The 19,008-nt window shown below is 41.5% G+C and overlaps 1 protein-coding gene across 3 annotated transcripts in view; it reads left to right on the top strand.

Annotated features, from left to right (window-relative positions):
* The window catches only part of LOC109894292 (synaptosomal-associated protein 23), a 38,804-nt gene that overhangs the window by 13,118 nt on the left and 6,678 nt on the right, over positions 1-19,008 (top strand). The window contains exons 1-2 of one of the 3 annotated variants that reach the window (XM_020487684.2): positions 3,493-3,631; positions 10,916-11,030. In XM_020487684.2, coding sequence (XP_020343273.1) covers positions 10,974-11,030 — 57 coding nt within the window. In that variant the 5' untranslated portion in view covers positions 3,493-3,631; positions 10,916-10,973. Of the gene's footprint in view, positions 1-3,492; positions 3,632-7,519; positions 7,671-10,915; positions 11,031-19,008 lie in introns of those variants that run through there. The other 2 variants (XM_020487683.2, XM_031828637.1) reach the window with 2 other exon arrangements.

Genomic DNA, 19,008 nt, shown 5'->3' with positions numbered 1-19,008 from the left:
CACAAACATTGGCAGTAGAATGGCCCATACTGAAGAGCTTAGTGACTTTCAACGTGGCATCATCATAGGACGCCACCTTTCCAACAAGTAATTTAGTCAAATTTCTATCATGCTAGAGCTGCCCCGGACAACTGTAAGTGCTGTTATTGTAAAGTGGAAACTTCTAGGAGCAACAACAGCTCAGCCGGGAAGTGGTAGGCCACACAAGGTCACAGAACGGGACCGCTGAGTGCTAAAGCGCATAGAGCGTAAAGATCGTCTGTCCTCGGTTGCAACACACACTACTGAGTTCCAAACTGCCTTTGGAAGCAATGGCAGCACAATAACTGTTCATCTGGAGCTTCATGAAATGGGTTTCCATGGCTGAGCAGCCGCACACAAGCCTAAGATCACCATGCATAATGCTAAGCATCGGCTGGAGTGGTGTAAAGCTCGACACCATTGGACTCTGGATCAGTGGAAATGCGTTCACTGGAGTGATGAATCACACTTCACCCAGCGACACAAAACTCCCAAACAAGCTAAACGCCTTTTAGGGTCGCTTTGAGGAATATAACACTGTTTCTCGTTTTTCATGCTCTGAGAGTTCTTTAGGTGCCTTTTGGCAGACTCCAAGTGGTCTGTCATGTGCCTTATACCATCTGGCCACTCTACTATAAAGGCCTGATTGGTGGAGTGCTGCAGAGATGGGTGTCCTTCCTCCACAGAGGGACTCTAAGAGCTCTGTCAGAGTGACCATCAGGTTCTTGGTCTGCTCCCTGACCAAGGCCCTTCTCCCCCAATTTCTCAGTTTGGCCTTTCCAAATCATGTCCAATCAATTGAATTTACCACAGTTTGAATCCAATCAAGTTGTAGAAACTTCTCAAGGATGATCATGAAAACAGGATGCACCTTAGCTCACTTTCGAGTCTAATAGCAAAGGATCTGAATACTTATGTAAATAAGTTATTTCTGTTTAGAATTTTTCTAAATTTGCAAAACCTTCTAAAAACCTGTTTTAGAATAAGGCTATAACGTAACAACATGTGGAAAAAGGATAAGGGGTCTGAATACTTTCCAAATGCACTGTACAATCACAAAGCCACCGGGATTATGCATTACCAGGACGTGACTCAGAGCATGAGCTGACCAGCTAGCAAGTGTCTTCATTTAGCACTCACATGTTTCAAGCAGACAACCATTGTCCCTGTGCCCAAAAATGGCAAGGTACGTGCTTAGTCCCTTCCTCCACTCCCTGTTCACCCACGACTGCGTGGCTATGCACGACTCCAACACCATCATTGTTTGCCGACGACATGATGGTGGTAGGCCATGAGAAAGACAAAGGAGCTAATTGTAGACTACAGGAAGAGGGCAGAGCAAACCCCATTCACATCGACTGGACTTTGGTGGAGAAGGTTGAGAGCTTTAAGTTCCTTGGTGTCCACATCACTAGGAACTATCATGGTCCAAACAAACCAACACAGCGTGGAAGAGGGCATGACAACGCCTCTTCCCCCTCAGGAGGCTGAAAATATTTGGCATGGGTTCTCAGATCCTCAAAAATATCTACAACTGCACCATCAAGAGCATCCTAACTGGTTGCATCACCACTTGGTATGGCAAATGCTTGGCATCCGACCGCAAGACGCGACAGAGGGAAGTGCGTATGGCCCAGTACATCACTGGGGATGAATTCCCTGCCATCCAGGACCTCTATACCAGTCAGTGTGAAAGGAAGGCCCTAAAAATGGTGAGACTCCAGCCACCCAAGTCATAGACTAAGTCTGGGACTAAAAGGCTCCTTAACAGCTTCTACCCCCAAGCCATAAGACTGTTGAACAGTAAATCAAATGGCCTCCCAGACTATTTGCATTGAGACCCTTTTTTTATTCTTGTCTATTGCACTGACTCTCTTTCACAGGTGTGATGTACTCACTGGACTCTAACCCCACACTCACACATACTACACTGACACTCCAACACACACAATGATACACACACATTCCTTCACACTCTTCACACATGCTGCTGCTACTCTCATTGTTGGTTAATGGCTCGTAAGTAAGCATTTCACATTAAGATCAACACCTGTTGTATTCGGCACATGTGACAAATACAAATAGATGTGATTATATTTTTTATTGAGAAAGCGCTGCAGGCAGAGCAGGGATCTGGGTGAGTGATAGGAGATAAGCACCAGCACGCTTGCACTTCATGACATGCTGTGTGAAAAACAATTGCCTAGTTTTCAGTGTTCGTGCTACCCAGGATCCTTGGGACGTCCTCCCAAAAAATAGATGTGTAGATAGTACCGTTTTACGAAGCATGTTACAAATACAATTTGACTTGATGAGCTTGGCACCTTAAACATTGTAATGGGTGCTGGACAAAAGCTCTCATGGGATTACATCCTAACTTGATGTTGGTGGGTAAAGACTCTACACCAAGACAGTGGGTGTTTCTCAATATGCATAACACCATGCTCCACACTTTAATTCTCCGAGTACGTTCTTGTGAGGACGAGAGTGTGGAGAATGCATAAAACATTACATTTGAGATGACATCACTCTCCCTAGCTACTGTATTACCTCACGCTGCACCTCCCCATTCACTGAACCTTCTTCCAGCTAGGACAATGGCAACAAAAGAGACTAAATAAGATATACACAAAGCAAACATTTGACTTCATAATTATCAGCTAGCTATATGTGAATTGAAATAATCTAGCTAGAAAGCTAGTTAAACAGGAAAAAATGACCTAAGACGAATGTTACGCAAGGTAGATGCAACCAATTCTTTGTGGCTATCTAGCTACCTAACAGCAGTAGCTAGCCAGTTCACCTTATTGAATTACTATGGGCTTGCGATCTACACACACTACAGCGGGTATAGTAGGCAGGTTAACATGCCAAAATGAACACAGTATGTATTTATTAACATATCAAGATAAAATATTGTAATCAGGCTACATATGAGATGTGAATGGGCAACATTTCATTCCCGAAGTCAATTTATTTTTCTCTCGCTTCAGCTCAAATAGTGGCCACCATTGATTTCAACACATTTTTCTTGTTTTTTACATGGTTGCATCATAGTTTTGTGCATACTTTCTGTTGAAGCTTGCATACTTTTATTTCCCTTTTGACCTACTTTTTTTATGACATGATAGACAATCTGGGGAATCAAGTGTCAAACAAACATGAAGATGGCTAGAGGCAATCAAGATGGCGGGTCCTCGACAAGGGAGGAGGGGACGTTACTGCAGCAACCAAGGGGGAGACAAACACCAACCCGTTCCTGCTTGTTAGGCCTTCATCAGCCAAAAATGATACTGCTTTTAGCCGGGGGGGGAGACTGAAATATAAAAATCATAAATATAAAATATGTTTGGTATATAATCCACTTGTCATTGTAATCAAATATCAGAACAGTAGGTACAGATACCACTGTAAACAGTAGGCTACACAAACTTAGCTGTTAAGGTGTGATCCAACGCATGCGCAAATCGCCTTCCGCCACTTGTGGAATCATATGACAGGACATGCGCACCATCGACTCTCAGTCCATATCAATGAATTTCAGAAATGGCAAAGATCACATACGGATAACCTGAAGAAGGAGATTTTTTCCTACTTGGGAAGCGTAGCAGTAAGTAGCTTTCATCCAGAAGACAACCCATTGTCATTATGTGTTCATCCATCAAATTATCCACAGTCGGGGAGTTTTACGCGACTTGTCTGTGTTGTGTGAGAGGAACTAGCTGGCTTCCACTGCTAGCGGATCTAACAATTACTAGTAGTATGCTGTGTTGGGCTAGCACAACATACTTAATTACAGGAAGACGTTAATGCTTTTAGTGTGTCGGGACGAAGTTTAGAGCATTAAAAGTTACTTGGAAAAACTGACACCAACCAGATTCCTGTTGGAACGTTCCACAAATTATACCCACCTAGCGAAGTTAGCAAAATAAAGTTGGTGACAGATTTTCCAAGTAACTTTTAATAAGTACAAGGTTGCCAACAAACAACGCATACAAAGTAGCAACGCATACGAACCTAGCTAACTAGCTGCCGAATAGGCATCAACTCACCACGTAGTTTATTCTTAATGTTTGTCCATAGGCTACCAGAGTGAGGACAGACATTTATCGGAATAAACGTGATGAGTGACAAACGGAATTAAATAGCCCACTCCCTACCCTGTATCTTATTCTGCCGCTATACAACTTTGTATGCGTTGTTTGGTACCAACCTTGTTATTCACAACGTTTTTGGAACAGATTCCCGTTGGAAGGTTCCACAAATAATACCCACCCAACTTCGCTAGCTAACTCACTTTTGCTAGAATACCTAACAACTCCTTTGGTGGTTGGGTGTCTGTTTGCGATCACCTTGTTACAGTACAGCTGGCCTAACTGTACTTGTCAGCTGATGACCAAGCACGTCCAGCTAGTTACACTGTAACTGTAGCTAACCCCAATGAACTCATACATGAATATTAGCACAGACACAGCAGTGGAATCACCCACATTGCTACAAGTTTGTAGATAAATGATTAACAGGTGTCATGATCATGAGGTTGTGTTTGAGATAGAGGTCGACTGATTATGATTTTTCAACTCCGATACTGATTATTAGAGGACCAAAAAAAGCCGATGCCAATTTTTTTATTTGTAATAATGACAATTACAACAATACTGAATTAACACTAATTTTAACTCAATATAATACATGAATAAAATCAATTTAGTCTCAAATAATGAAACCTGTTCAATTTGGTTAAAATAATGCAAAAACACAGTGTTGGAGAAGGAAGTAAAAGTGCAACATTTGCCATGTAAAAAAAAAAAAAAAAAAAAGCTAACGTTTAAGTTCCTTGCTCAGAACATGAGAACATATGAAAGCTGATGGTTCCTTTTAACATGAGTCTTCAATATTCCAAGTTAAGTTTTAGGTTGTAGTTGTTTATAGGACTATTTCTCTCTCTACCATTTGTATTTCATATTCCTTTGAGTATTGGATGTTCTTATAGGCACTATAGTATTGCCAACCTAATCTCGGGAGTTAATAGGCTTGAAGTCATAAACAGCGCTGTGCTTCAAGCATTGAGAAGAGCTGTTTGGATTAATGCTTACGAGCCTGCTGTTGCCTACCACCGCTCAGTCAGACTGCTCTATCAAATCATAGACTTAATTATAATAAACACACAGAAATACGAGCCTTTGGTCAGTAATATGGTCAAATCCGGAAACTATTGTTTCGAAAACAAAACATTTTATTCTTTCAGTGAAAATACAGAACCGTTCCATATTTTATCTAACGGGTGGCAACCCTAAGTCTAAATATTGCTGTTACATTGCACAACCATCAATGTTATGTCATTATTATGTAAAATTCTGGCAAATTAATTAGTCTTTGTTAGGAAGAAATGGTATTCACACAGTTCGCAACGAGCCAAGCGGCCCAAAATCCTGCATATACCCTGACGCGAATGCGCTTTTTCTTAAATCGTCACCCGTTTGTCGAAGTAGGCTGTGATTCGATGATAAATTAACAGGCACCAAATTGATTATATGCATCGCAGGACAAGCTAGTTAAAAGAGTAATAGCGTCAACCATGTGTAGTTAGTTTTTTTTATACGTTAAGTTTAATGCTAGCTAGCAACTTACCTTGGCTCCTTGCTGCACTCGTGTAACAGGTGGTCAGCCTGCCACGCAGTCTTCTCGTGGATTGCAATGTAATCAACCATAATCGGCGTCCAAAAATGCAGATTATCGATTGTTATGAAAACTTGAAGTCGGCCCTAATTAATCGGTCATGCCGATTTTAATCGCTCAACCTGTATTGCCATCAAATTATATGTTGACCAATGGATACCTGCTGAATGTAACGTTTTAGCTAAGTGGATTGATAGTTATATGTACTTGTTGATAAAATTAGCTATTTCTGATTTATTGGCATAATTACCATCTATAACTTTTACCTGTAAAGACTTGTACATTTTGTTCTGATCTGGGATATGAAACCCACAGCTAAATCATTATACTCAGCAAAAATATAAACACAACAATTTTACTGAGTTACAGTTCATATAAGTAAATCAGTCAATTTTAAGTAAATTAAGCCCTAATCTATGGATTTCACATAACTGGACAGGGGTGAAGCCATGGGTGGGCCTTGGAGGGCATGGGTCCACCCGCTGGGGAGCCAGGCCCAGCCAATCAGAATGAGTTTTTCCCCACAAAATGGCTTTATTGCAGTGGTGGAAAAAGTACCCAAATATCATACTTGAGTAAAAGTAAAGGTTCCTTAAAATAAATTGAAAGTCACCAATCAATTCAGTAAAAGTCTACAAGTATTTGTTTTTAAATATACTTAAGTATGAAAAGTAAATAATTTTCTAATTCCTTATATTAAGCAACCCAGATGGCACAATTTTCTTTTCTTTCATTTACAGATATCCCAGGGCACAATTCAACAGTCAGACATAATTTACAATGTCAGAGGTAGTAAGGATGACCAGTGATGTTCTCTTTATAAGTGTGTGAATTTGACCATTTTCCTGTCCTGCTAAGCATTCAAGTACTTTTGTGTGTCAGGGAAAATGTATGGATTAAAAAGTACATTATATTCTTTAGGAATGTAGCGGTGTAAATGTTGTCAAAAAATATAAATAGTAAACTACAGATACCCCAAAAAACTACTTAAGTTGTACTTTAAAGTAGTTTTACTTAAGTACTTTACACCACTGCTTTATTACAGACACAAATACTCCTCAGCCTCTCTAGATATTCTCGCAGGTGATGAAGCTGGAGGTCCTGGGCTGGGGTGGTTACACGTGGTCTGCGGTTGTGAGGCTGGTTGGACGTACTGCCAAATTATCTAAACCGACGTTGGAGGTGGCTTATGGTAGAGAAATGAACATTAAATTCTCTGACAACAGTTCTGGTGGGCATTACCGCAGTCAGCATCCCAATTGTGCGCTCCTTCAAAACTTGAGACATCTGTGGCATTGTTGTGACAAAACTGCACATTTTAAAGTGGTCTTTTATTGGCCTCAGCACAATGCACCTGTGTAATGATCATGCTGTTTAATCAGCTTCTTGATTTGCCACATCTGTCAGGTTAATGGATTATCTTAGCAAAGGGGAAATAATTACTAACAGATGTAAACAAATGTGTGCACAACATTTTTTCTGTGCTCTTTTGTGCACAAGGAACATTTCTGGGATTTTATTTCAGCTCATGAAACATGGGACCAACACTTTACATGTTGCATTTTTATATTTCTGTTCAGTGTATTAGGCATTATAAGAAGATGGTGAGAAATTGATAAACTTTTCTGTTCTGGTAATTATTACCTATCTTGTACTAGACATCTCAAATCACTTGGCAGACAAATGCATGGACAGGTAGTGCCATATGCTACCTCTGTGTGTAGCCATTGTCATACTGTCTATTGCCATAAGTCTTTGTCAGCATGAACAACTTAAGTATGAAAGAAAAGAACGGAACGGAGGGATGTCATGTTGTAGTTGTTGAAACCTAACCTGGAGGAACTGGTTTGAGTAGAAGAGCAGGAAATGTGTGTCCCTGTTGTGTTGTGGAGGCATGTATGGATCAGCAGGCTAGGTAAAACACTACAGTAGTTGGGCTGTATGGAGTGGAACGGTGGAAAGATGAATAGGTATGTACAGTAGATTATTTAATTGCCATTAATCCTCATTGTTGTCATAATCATAAATGTGTGTGTGTGTGTGGTGTATTGCTGCTGGGTGTAGTGTGACAGTATTTTTATGGTGTGAAATTGAGGACCATTTGGTGGATCATAGGGTGATGTAGCAATAGCCTATGTGTTAGGCTTACCATAAAGAATGAGCAGCAGGGTCGTTCCATGTCATTTCAGCAAGCCTTGACACCCACCATCCGGAAGCATTATTTTGTTGAAAAATAATTTGATCTCTTGAGAAATTAAGGGAATTGATTGCACCCAAATTGGGCCATTTTAATTTATAGGATTCATATAATATTAAATCATTTTAGTGTCTAACATCCTATTTGGGCCAAACTATTTTTCTAATAATGGGTAAGACATGATTAATCAAAAATGGTCAAAGGTCATTCCACACTTCATATCCAAATAATCTATAAGTAACATTGTTGAGTTACACAATACATTTTTAGATCCTTTTAGGATGATTTGGACATGAATCATGATGATGCTAATATAGGTACCATTGACACAAATGCTGAAAAAATACCAGTGGCGAGGTATACAACCAACGCATGGGTTGCTGTCATACCAGAAGGGTATCCTACTCAGGGTTTTCTAAAGCTAACCAGCTACAGTTAGCTTTACATTGTAGCTCACGCTTCATCCGCACTACGATGGTGGATATTGATTGTCCGCCTGCCTCTAAGTCTAGCAGGCTAGAGAGGGGGGAAAATTCGATAGGATTGACCTAAACATACAGTGGGGTCTGAAATCGACACCCTTGATAAAGATCAAAAAGTGACAAAAATACTGAGATATATTGTTTGCTCAGAGAAATGAGGAGATTATATTAATTTGTGCTAATGGAATTCCTCAAAGATTTTGTTTCAGAAGAAAAGTGTACTTACTATGCCTGTGATATGTGGTTGTCCCACCTAGCTATCTTAAGATGAATGCACTAAGTTAACTGTAAGTCGATCTGGATAAGAGCATCTGCTAAATGACTCAAATGTAACTGCGCGTGCATGTCGCACATCGAATGGCAAACTCTTCATTGATACAACACTGAAACGTCAATGCATGGGTGAGTCAGTGCAACATTTTAATTTGTGCCGAAATCAAAATGAAGAAAGTTACCTTGCAAGTTTAGCAGGTTTATAGTGTGAAATAAGTTTTTAGATGTGCTGTCTTTAATTTATTACTAATCCTTAAAGGGATACTTAAGTATTTTGCCAATGAGGCCCTTAATGAACTCGTGGATAACATGTTCATGTCTCTGTGTCCAGTATGAAGGAAGTTAGAGGTAGTTTCACAAGCCAATGGTATCTAGCATCTTAAAATAATAATCACCTAATAGCAGGAACACCACCATCTAGTGGTCAGAACCTTGTAATATTAGGATTTAGAATAGGACATAAACTCAACTATTTAAATTACTAATTTCTCAGAACGGGGGGAGAGGACATCACCAAATTCACTGAGAACACGTTACATAGGATGAAGAAACAATACTTCGAGGTGCAGCTACACACTACTTGTCAAACAGAAAACTGATACTATATACTCATTGTCAATTTGAGTGCAATTAATTAGGTTTATTTCACAGATATTATATTTTAACAAAATAATGTTGCAGGAATGCTAATCTTATCTGTTTCTAACAGAAAATATTTCAGAAAAATCTGAGACGGTGGGTGTCAATCCTCTTTCTTGTGCTTTTTGAAGTGGAACGACCCAGCACTCTGAAGAGTGAGACATTTCCTGTCTGTCTGAAATGTGCTGATGTGTTCTTAAGTTTGAGATGGTATCTTTACAGGAATATAGCCTCTCATTTTTTGAATCCAACTTGAAATTTAGAAGTTCAGTGTTTAGGCCAACAATATTTAGGGAAAGGCTATAGTGTGAAATAGGCTTTAAAAGTGCTGTCTTTTATTTTATTACTACTAATTAAAGTAATACTTTGGTTTGTTCTGAAATCATTTGTTAGAAACTGGACAGTTTTCTCAATCTCTTAATTCAAAGACTCAATCATGGACACTCTTACTGACAGTTGTGGCTGCTTTGTGTGATGTGCTGTTGTCTGTGCCCAATAATGTTTGTACCATGTTTTGTGTTGCAACCATTTTGTTATGTTGTGTGGCTACTATGCTGTGTTGTCTTAGGTCTCTCTTTATGTGTATTGTGTATTGTGTGTATTGTCCTATATTTATATTGTATGTATTTTTAATTTGTTCTTAACTGACTAGTTAAATAAAAGTACACAGTTAGGCATGTGAAAAGTCAACTGAACATCACTAACAGTCAGCCAAACATCCCCTTTCCCTGTTTTTGTAGTGTGTGTGTGTGGGGAAGTTATAGTTCAGGGGTTATTGCAAAAACAGGAAATAGTTACTCTAAGCAGGTCCAAAGGAAAAGGGGGGGATTTTTTTTTTTTTTAGATACCTGTCAGCAACGGGTGTGGCTGAAATGGCCAAATCCACTCATTTGAAGGGGTGTCCACACTATATATACACACACACACACACACACACAAGTATATCTTCTGCTGCTTTTCTCAAATGCAGTCCACAGGAATAGTGTTGTGATGTCATGCGATCCATTAAACACTCTGGCTCCGTTCCAATATCTATGCTAGTTTAGATATTGGAACACACTGGCACTAAAACATGTGACTAAAACCGTCTCTCTCTGTCATAACCCAGTGGAGAATCCAGTGCAGCTTGTCAACACCAAGTGTGACATCCAGTGCTAATGTGTTCCTGACTGTGGCTGCCACGTTACAATGGTGCCAAACGCATGATCCTCATTTCCCTATCAAGCGCTCCTTATCACCAGCCTCCTCATTGTCAGCATGCTTTCTGCTTAACAACACCAGGCCCTAATGTCACTGACAAGGAACCCGCCTGCTGCTGTTTCTTTTTCCACATTCCAACATTGTGCTGGCAGGAAAATAATCTAATTTGTTTAATGTTTTGCATAATTTCCCTTTATGTAGGCCCAAGTCAAACAACGTTTTTTTAATGTAGTTCCATAGTATGCCATTTCTGTCCGCAAACTTAAATGGTACCTTTTCAGACAACTTTTTAAAATGTATATCTGTGATCCTGATACAACCTTATGACCCCCCCCCCCCCCCCCCCCATCTTTCTCCAACTCGCTCTCCCTCTCCACTCCCTGTCCTTTCCCACACTCCTTCCATCCCTCTCTCTCTCTCCCAGGCCTCAGAGTGTAGAGCTTGGTGTGACAGGAGGAACCTCCAACTTTGACAGCAGCAAAATGGCAGACATGTCAGTGGAAGAGATCACCATGAGGGCCAACCAAGTGACCGATGAGGTACAGCTGCCACCCGTTTCCATGGGGACACCATAGCAATGCTGGGAATGGGGGTAGTAGGTGTTTACAATTAGCATACATTTTCCACTTTAATTTAACTAGGCTACTTAAAAAAAAAAAAGAAAAAAAAAAGATTGACCTTAGTAGGGAATCAACTAAATGTATTACATTAATTAATTTGTCCCAAGTTTATCATAAGACATGAACAGAATGTGTCCATGATTCATATTTCCTGCAGCCTTCTGAAGAGGCAACGAGAATGTCATTGTCTGTGTGTGTGGTGTGCGCGGCTACCACTTTGTGTATCTGTTAGCGATGATGCTAATGAAAATGGTAGTGCTGAGCGATTTAGTGCTTTTTGAGGTAAGTTTGATTATTAAAAACTAATGACAGTTGTCAATTTTGGTTTCTATTATTTTTACATTAATTGCACTATGTATTATGTGGGTTGAATTCTGAAAAACAGAATAAAATAAGTTAATAAAAGTCCCATAATGGTAGTGACTGCTCATCACTTATTAACCATCATTTATTCACATTACTTTAATAGAATATTTCTCTAAATTATTTGTTTATTATTTGTTTTACATTATTTTATTCCAAGGCATCATCTCATCTCTATAGAGCTGCTGTCTGACAAAATCACAATTTCAGTAGTTCAAAGGGAATATGGCATACTTTTATGATTGCTAAATACCAACCATTAATCACTTAGATTTATTTTCAGCTAGTGTTACCTCGCAAAGCAACTGCTTTCTATCTCTCTTGCGCATCCTCTTCTCTCCGTGTCATGACTTGACAGTCCATGTAGCCTATGTTGACCTGGCAGAATGATATCAAGATTGTTTGTTTTTCATTAATCCAGGGGGTATCTGTTTCGCAAACTCAACCATCACATGTGGCTTCAACTCAGCTTAACAGCAGCCTTTTGCTAGACCATGCACACTTGAATTAAAGGGTAGCCACACCCCAAAATAAAAATGTATCAAAAAGGTACATGTTGAAGACATTGGAAGAACTGTCCACATTTACTTTTCATCAGCCAACAAGATGAGTAGACCTAACAAACAGCAAAAGAAGTAGCCTATGTCAATCTACTATCCCCCATAGTACAAACGTTAACCTACTGTATTCTGTGTGAGAAATAAATAACCAAACATAGTCTGGGAAGGTTGTGGGTTGCGATAGATCCCAAATTAATACAACCACTAGCATCAATACAACTTATTTAAACAATGTGGCTGAGGCAACAGATCAGAACGTTTAGCTTAAAATGTTGATCAACTATTAGGCTATTTTTTTCACATTATGAGTTCAACGCACACGGCAGTAGGCTATAAGTGTGAATGTTCCAAAATGCAATCAATTAGCTGAAAAACACCATTCTCAAAAGTGACTGCAAATGAGATTATACATGTAGTTATTTTATTATAAAGGTGCATTTTTACGGTGAAAATGAACTTCCCCAAACTTGAAACTCGCGCGCTGTGTGTGTGTGTGTATATATATATATATATATCAGTTAGGCTCTACACCCCTTGAAAAGCGGATTAATGTGTTTTAAATTTAAGATGTTATTTGGCCAGTTGTGATACAAACCTTATCAAAACATATAGGCCTATGGGCTAGGCTACATGAGCTGAGTGACTGATTGGAGAAAGTTGCAAAAAAAATGAATGTGCTGTTTCTTTCCTTACGCCACACAATCTGGGCATCGTTCACAAGTGACGGGCTAATATTGTCACCCATCAGACTATTCTTGATTTAATCTGGTCTTCACATACACCTAAATAATATAGGTGTGAAATTTGTTTTGATTTAGAATTGACCATTATCATGCACCTGTCTCAACTGGCAGTGGGAAAAAATACATGTCTTCTATACACTTAAATAGTGAATGGAGGACGGTTTTCCCGTGGTTTATTTTAATGCCAGCCAGGTCGGCTATACTGCTGTTGTAAATATAAGCAATGTGCTTAATATTAGGAAAGTTGAGAAATAAATATAGTAAGCCGAGCCTATAGAAAGCTCATGGGGTCCTCCTCTTTCTATTAGCGGCCATCACTCTGTTTTCTCCCGCATAGCCTATAGACATTTTGCGAAACATGGGCTCTCAATAAGTGTTTGATCACATTTGCATTGATATTAGAGGGACAATAGAGTGCTGAGCACCAGGCAGTTAGCAAGTTTGGTAGGCTACTAATGACCATCCGTAGCATCAGAGCTTGGAGAATGTCTAAATGGTTTGACCGCCGTCAACAAGTGTTTGCAACTCTTTGTGAATTGCAGTATGTCATTCATAAAAAATGTAATTTTTTATTTTTAAACTGACCCACAGATTATTCTTAACTTCCGCTATTCTAACTTCCGCGACGTATATAAGTCCCTGCCCCACCCTCCTTTCGGAAAAGCTGACCACGACTCCATTTTGTTGATCCCTGCCTACAGACAGAAACTAAAACAAGAAGCTCCCGCGCTGAGGTCTGTTCAATGCTGGTCCGACCAATCTGATTCCACACTCCAAGACTGCTTCCATCACGTGGACTGGGATATGTTTCGTATTGTGTCAGACAACAACATTGACGAATACGCTGATTCGGTGAGAGAGTTCATTAGAACGTGCGTTGAAGATGTCATTCCCATAGCAACGATTAAAACATTCCCAAACCAGAAACCGTGGATTGATGGCAGCATTCGCGTGAAACTGAAAGCCCGAACCACTGCTTTTAATCAGGGCAAGGTGACCGGAAACATGACCGAATACAAACAGTGTAACTATTCCCTCCGCAAGGCAATCAAACAAGCTAAGCGTCAGTATAGAGACAAAGTAGAATCTAAATTCAACGGCTCAGACACGAGGTATGTGGCAGGGTCTACAGTCAATCACGGATTACAAAAAGAAAACCAGCCCAGTCACGGACCAGGATGTCTTGCTCCCTCCCAGGCAGACTAAATAACTTTTTTGCCCGCTTTGAGGACAATACAGTGCCACTGACACAGCCCGCAACTAAAACATGCGGACTCTCCTTCACTGCAGCCGACGTGAGGAAAACATTTAAACGTGTCAACCCTTGCAAGGCTGCAGGCCCAGACGGCATCCCCAGCCGCGCCCTCAGAGCATGCGCAGACCAGCTGGCTGGTGTGTTTACGGACATATTCAATCAATCCCTATCCCAGTCTGTTGTTCCCACATGCTTCAAGAGGGCCACCATTGTTCCCGTTCCCAAGAAAGCTAAGGTAACTGAGCTAAACGACTACCGCCCCGTAGCACTCACTTCCGTCATCATGAAGTGCTTTGAGAGACTAGTCAAGGACCATATCACCTCCACCCTACCTGACACCCTAGACCCACTCCAATTTGCTTACCGCCCAAATAGGTCCACAGACGATGCAATCTCAACCACACTGCACACTGCCCTAACCCATCTGGACAAGAGGAATACCTATGTGAGAATGCTGTTCATCGACTACAGCTCGGCATTTAACACCATAGTGCCCTCCAAGCTCGTCTTCAAGCTCGAGACCCTGGGTCTCGACCCCTCCCTGTGCAACTGGGTACTGGACTTCCTGACCGGCCGCCCCCAGGTGGTGAGAGTAGGCAACAACATCTCCACCCCGCTGATCCTCAACACTGGGGCCCCACAAGGGTGCGTTCTGAGCCCTCTCCTGTACTCCCTGTTCACCCACGACTGCGTGGCCACGCACGCCTCCAACTCAATCATCAAGTTTGCGGACGACAACAGTGGTAGGCTTGATTACCAACAATGACGATACGGCCTACAGGGAGGAGGTGAGGGCCCTCGGAGTGTGGTGTCAGGAAAATAACCTCACACCCAATGTCAACAAAACTAAGGAGATGGATTGTGGACTTCAGGAAACAGCAGAGGGAACACCCCCCCCCCCCCCCCCCTATCCACATTGATGGAACAGTAGTGGAGAGGGTAGTAAGTTTAAGTTCCTCGGCGTACACATCACAGACAACCTGAATTGGTCCACCCACACAGACAGCATCGTGAAGAAGGCGCAGCAGCGCCTCTTCAACCTCAGGAGGCTGAAGAAATTCGGCTTGTCACCAAAAGCACTCACAAACTTCTACAGATGCACAATCGAGAGCATCCTGTCGGGCTGTATCACCGCCTGGTACGGCAACTGCTCCGCCCACAACCGTAAGGCTCTCCAGAGGGTAGTGAGGTCTGCACAACGCATCACCGGGGGCAAACTACCTGCCCTCCAGGACACCTACACCACCCGATGTCACAGGAAGGCCATAAAGATCATCAAGGACAACAACCACCTGAGCCACTTCCTGTTCACCCCGCTATCATCCAGAAGGCGAGGTCAGTACAAGTGCATCAAAGCTGGGACCGAGAGACAGAAGCTGTTTTTCAATCAAGGCCATCAGACTGTTAAACAGCCACCACTAACATTGAGTGACTGCTGCCAACACACTGACTCAACTCCAGCCACTGTAATAATGGGAATTGATGGGAAATGATGTAAAATATATCACTAGCCACTTTAAACAATGCTACCTAATATAATGTTTACATACCCTACATTATTCATCTCATATGTATATACTGTACTCTATCATCTACTGCATCCTTATGTAATACATGTATCACTAGCCACTTTAACTATGCCACTTTGTTTACATACTCATCTCATATGTATATACTGCACTCAATACCATCTACTGTATCTTGCCTATGCCGCTCTGTACCATCACTCACTCATATATCTTTATGTACATATTCTTTATCCCCTTACACTTGTGTCTATAAGGTAGTAGTTTGGGAATTGTTAGCTAGATTACTTGTTGGTTATTACTGCATTGTCGGAACTAGAAGCACAAGCATTTCGCTACACTCGCATTAACATCTGCTAACCATGTGTATGTGACAAATACATTTGGATTTGATAAAGAATCCTGTAAGGGTCTGCCAACTTCCACAGGCTTCAAGCTTCCTCTTAAGAGGCATTTTCTCAGCTATCTGTAATACAGGTATGATTGAAGAATGAAGCGGGTGCTAATCAATGGCTTTGCTCCACAGAAAGCCGCAATTGACAACTCCATTGTCAATAGTAGACCCATATAATATCTTTGAAAATACCATACAAGTATCATGGGCTTTTAAAACAATTCAATCTGCTTTCTTTGATCATATTTTGGACCATATTTTCTCTCTATTGGCCTAGGTGAATCCTCCTCACTGCGCGAATAACATCTTTATCAAATGTTTTCATAATTTATCTGCAGATAATCACCAAAAAGCCTACCAGCGCAAATTAGGGCACCAAATGTACAGCTCTCTTACCGATTCGGTAGGCAACTGACGAGTCTCTCTCACTTTAACGTCACTGTCTGACAAGTCCTGATGGACTTCATGTTGAAAATACAAACAGAATCTTTAGTTTACTTGTAACGCATCGGTGTAGCCTAGTGGTTAGAGCGTTGGACTAGTAACCGGAAGGTTGCAGGTTCAAATCCCCGAGCTGACAAGGTACACATCTGTCGTTCTGCCCCTGAACAGGCAGTTGACCCACTGTTCCTAGGCCGTCATTGAAAATAAGAATTTGCTCTTAACTGACTTGCCTGGTTAAATAAAGGTCAAATAAAAGAAAATTATAAACTAGTCAAACTTGCTGTTTGTCAATCATAGCACAGTAAGCCTATGCGCCAGCACTTTGTGGCTGCACATGAAACACGCTCACTTATGCATCTTCTAGCAATCTAGAATCTATTGTTCATTCTAGTGGGAGAGGGCTCGGGCATACTTTTTCTCTGACTTGCAAATTGTAAACAAAAAGTAGCCTAGTTAGTTTGTGGGAAAAGTACCCGGCTGAAAATGATTGTGTAGCCGACAACCGGCGCTAGTGGAAAACACTGATCTAAGCAAAGAAGTTATTCAGGTCCAGGTTAGTAAAACTGTTCTATTAACACTATACTAAATAGTGTGGTCCTCTGACATTTTGATTCTAATCTTTATCTCGTCTTACCAACCTGAATTTCTCTCTCCGTCTTTCTCTCTCTCTCTCCTTGCTGCCTGACTGACAGACTGATACCTATGTGCTGGGTTTAGGACAACATGGCTTTGGGTAAACTGTCACAGTAACCTCTTACTGTACCACACACACACACACACACACACACACAGTTTTGAGTGGTTTGGACAAAAGGTAAGCTTAGAAATGTGTCAGAGGTGAATCATTTTAAACTCTGTTAGCTTAAGCCATTTTACTGAGGTGGCATGGTGTAGCCACTCATACTGCTGAAGTCATCATACCCTGAGTCATCCTTTCTCCTAGCTCTACCTCCTAGTGCTCCTCTGCTGTAGGCTACACCTTTCAGAGTCTTTCGCACTCAGTCCTGTCCTGCCTCTCTTGTTGTTATTATTAGGTCCTCTGTCTCACCTGACTGCATTCCATCATTACGCCATGTCACCTGCTGCTGCTGTTATGTTGTGTATTGATGTGCTGCTGGGAGGGAGATGGTTCCTGCCTGATTTGAATTATTCTACCTCGTCTGACCAGGCACAGTAAACTGGGCTAGTCACGGAGAATACCGTGTCTCTTCCTCGCCTAACTGATTTTAAAATGAGGCCATTGTTGTATTTTAGACCAATAGAACCTAGTCTTTGTGTTTCCTAGACCTTGAGCATCTGCTCATGATTGCCTGTACCCCTAAAAGACACTGACGTCTGTCTGTCCAGCTGTCATGTTCATGCATTCGGAAGGAATTCAGACCCCTCGACTTTTTCCACGTTCTTGTTACATTACAGCCTTATTCTAAAATGGATTAAGTCGTTTTCCCCGTATTAATCTACACACAATACTCCAAAATGACAAAGCTAAAACAGGTTTTTAGAGATGTTTGCAAAATTATGAGATCACATTTACATAAGTATTCAGACCCTTTACTCCGTACTTTGTTGAAGCACCTTTGGTAGTGATAACAGCCTCAAGTCTTCTTGGGTATGACACTACATTCTTGGCACACCTGTATATGATGAGTTTCTCCCATTCTTCTCTGCAGATCCTCTCAAGCTCTGTCAGGTTGGGTGGGGAGCGTTGCTGCACAGTTATTTTCAGGTCTCTCCAGAGATCAGGTTCAAGTCCGGGCTCAGGCTGGGCCACTCATGGACATTCAGAGACTTGTCCCAAAGCCGCTCCTGCGTTGTCTTAGCTGTGTGCTAAAGGTCCCTGTCCTGTTGGAGGGTGAAACTTTGCCCCCAGTCTGAGGTCCTGGGCTCTCTGGAGCAGGTTTTCATCAAGAATCTCTCTCTACTTTGCTCTGTTCATCTTTCCCTCGATCCTGAATGGTCTCCCAGTCCCTGCCGCTGAAAAACATCCCCACAGCATTATGCTGCCACCACCATGCTTCACCGTAGGGATGGTGCCAGGTTTCCTCCAGACGTGACGCTTGGCATTCAGTCCAAAGATTTAAATCTTGTTTCTCATTTCGCCTTTTGGCAAACTCCAAGTGGGCTGTCATGCTTTTTACTGAGAAGTGACTTCCGTCTGGCCGCTCTACCATAAAGGCCTGATTTGGTAGAGTGCTGCAAAGATGGGAGAACGTTCCAGAAGGACAACCATCTTGGTTACCTCCCTGACCAAGACTTTTCTCCCTCAATTGTTCAATTTGGCCGAGCAGCCAGCTCTAGGAAGAGTTCTGGTGGTTCCAAACTGCTTCCATTTTAAGAATGATAAAGGCCACTGTGTTTTTGGGGACCTTCAATGCTGCAGACATTTGTTGGTACCCTTCCCCGGGTCTGTGCCTCGACACAATCCTGTCTCGGAGTTCTACGGACAATTCCTTCGACCTCTTGGCTTGGTTTTTGCTGTCAAGTGTGGGACCATTATAAAGACGTGTGTGTGTGTGTGTGCCTTTCCAAATCATGTCCAATCAATTGAATTTACTACAGGTGGACTCCAATCAAGTTGTAGAAATATCTTGAGGATGATCAATGGAAACAGG

Source organism: Oncorhynchus kisutch, linkage group LG7 (assembly GCF_002021735.2).
Source record: "Oncorhynchus kisutch isolate 150728-3 linkage group LG7, Okis_V2, whole genome shotgun sequence".
Taxonomy (NCBI): domain Eukaryota; kingdom Metazoa; phylum Chordata; class Actinopteri; order Salmoniformes; family Salmonidae; genus Oncorhynchus; species Oncorhynchus kisutch.
Note: the sequence above shows the minus strand (reverse complement) of the source record. Positions and strands in the feature narration are given on the sequence as shown.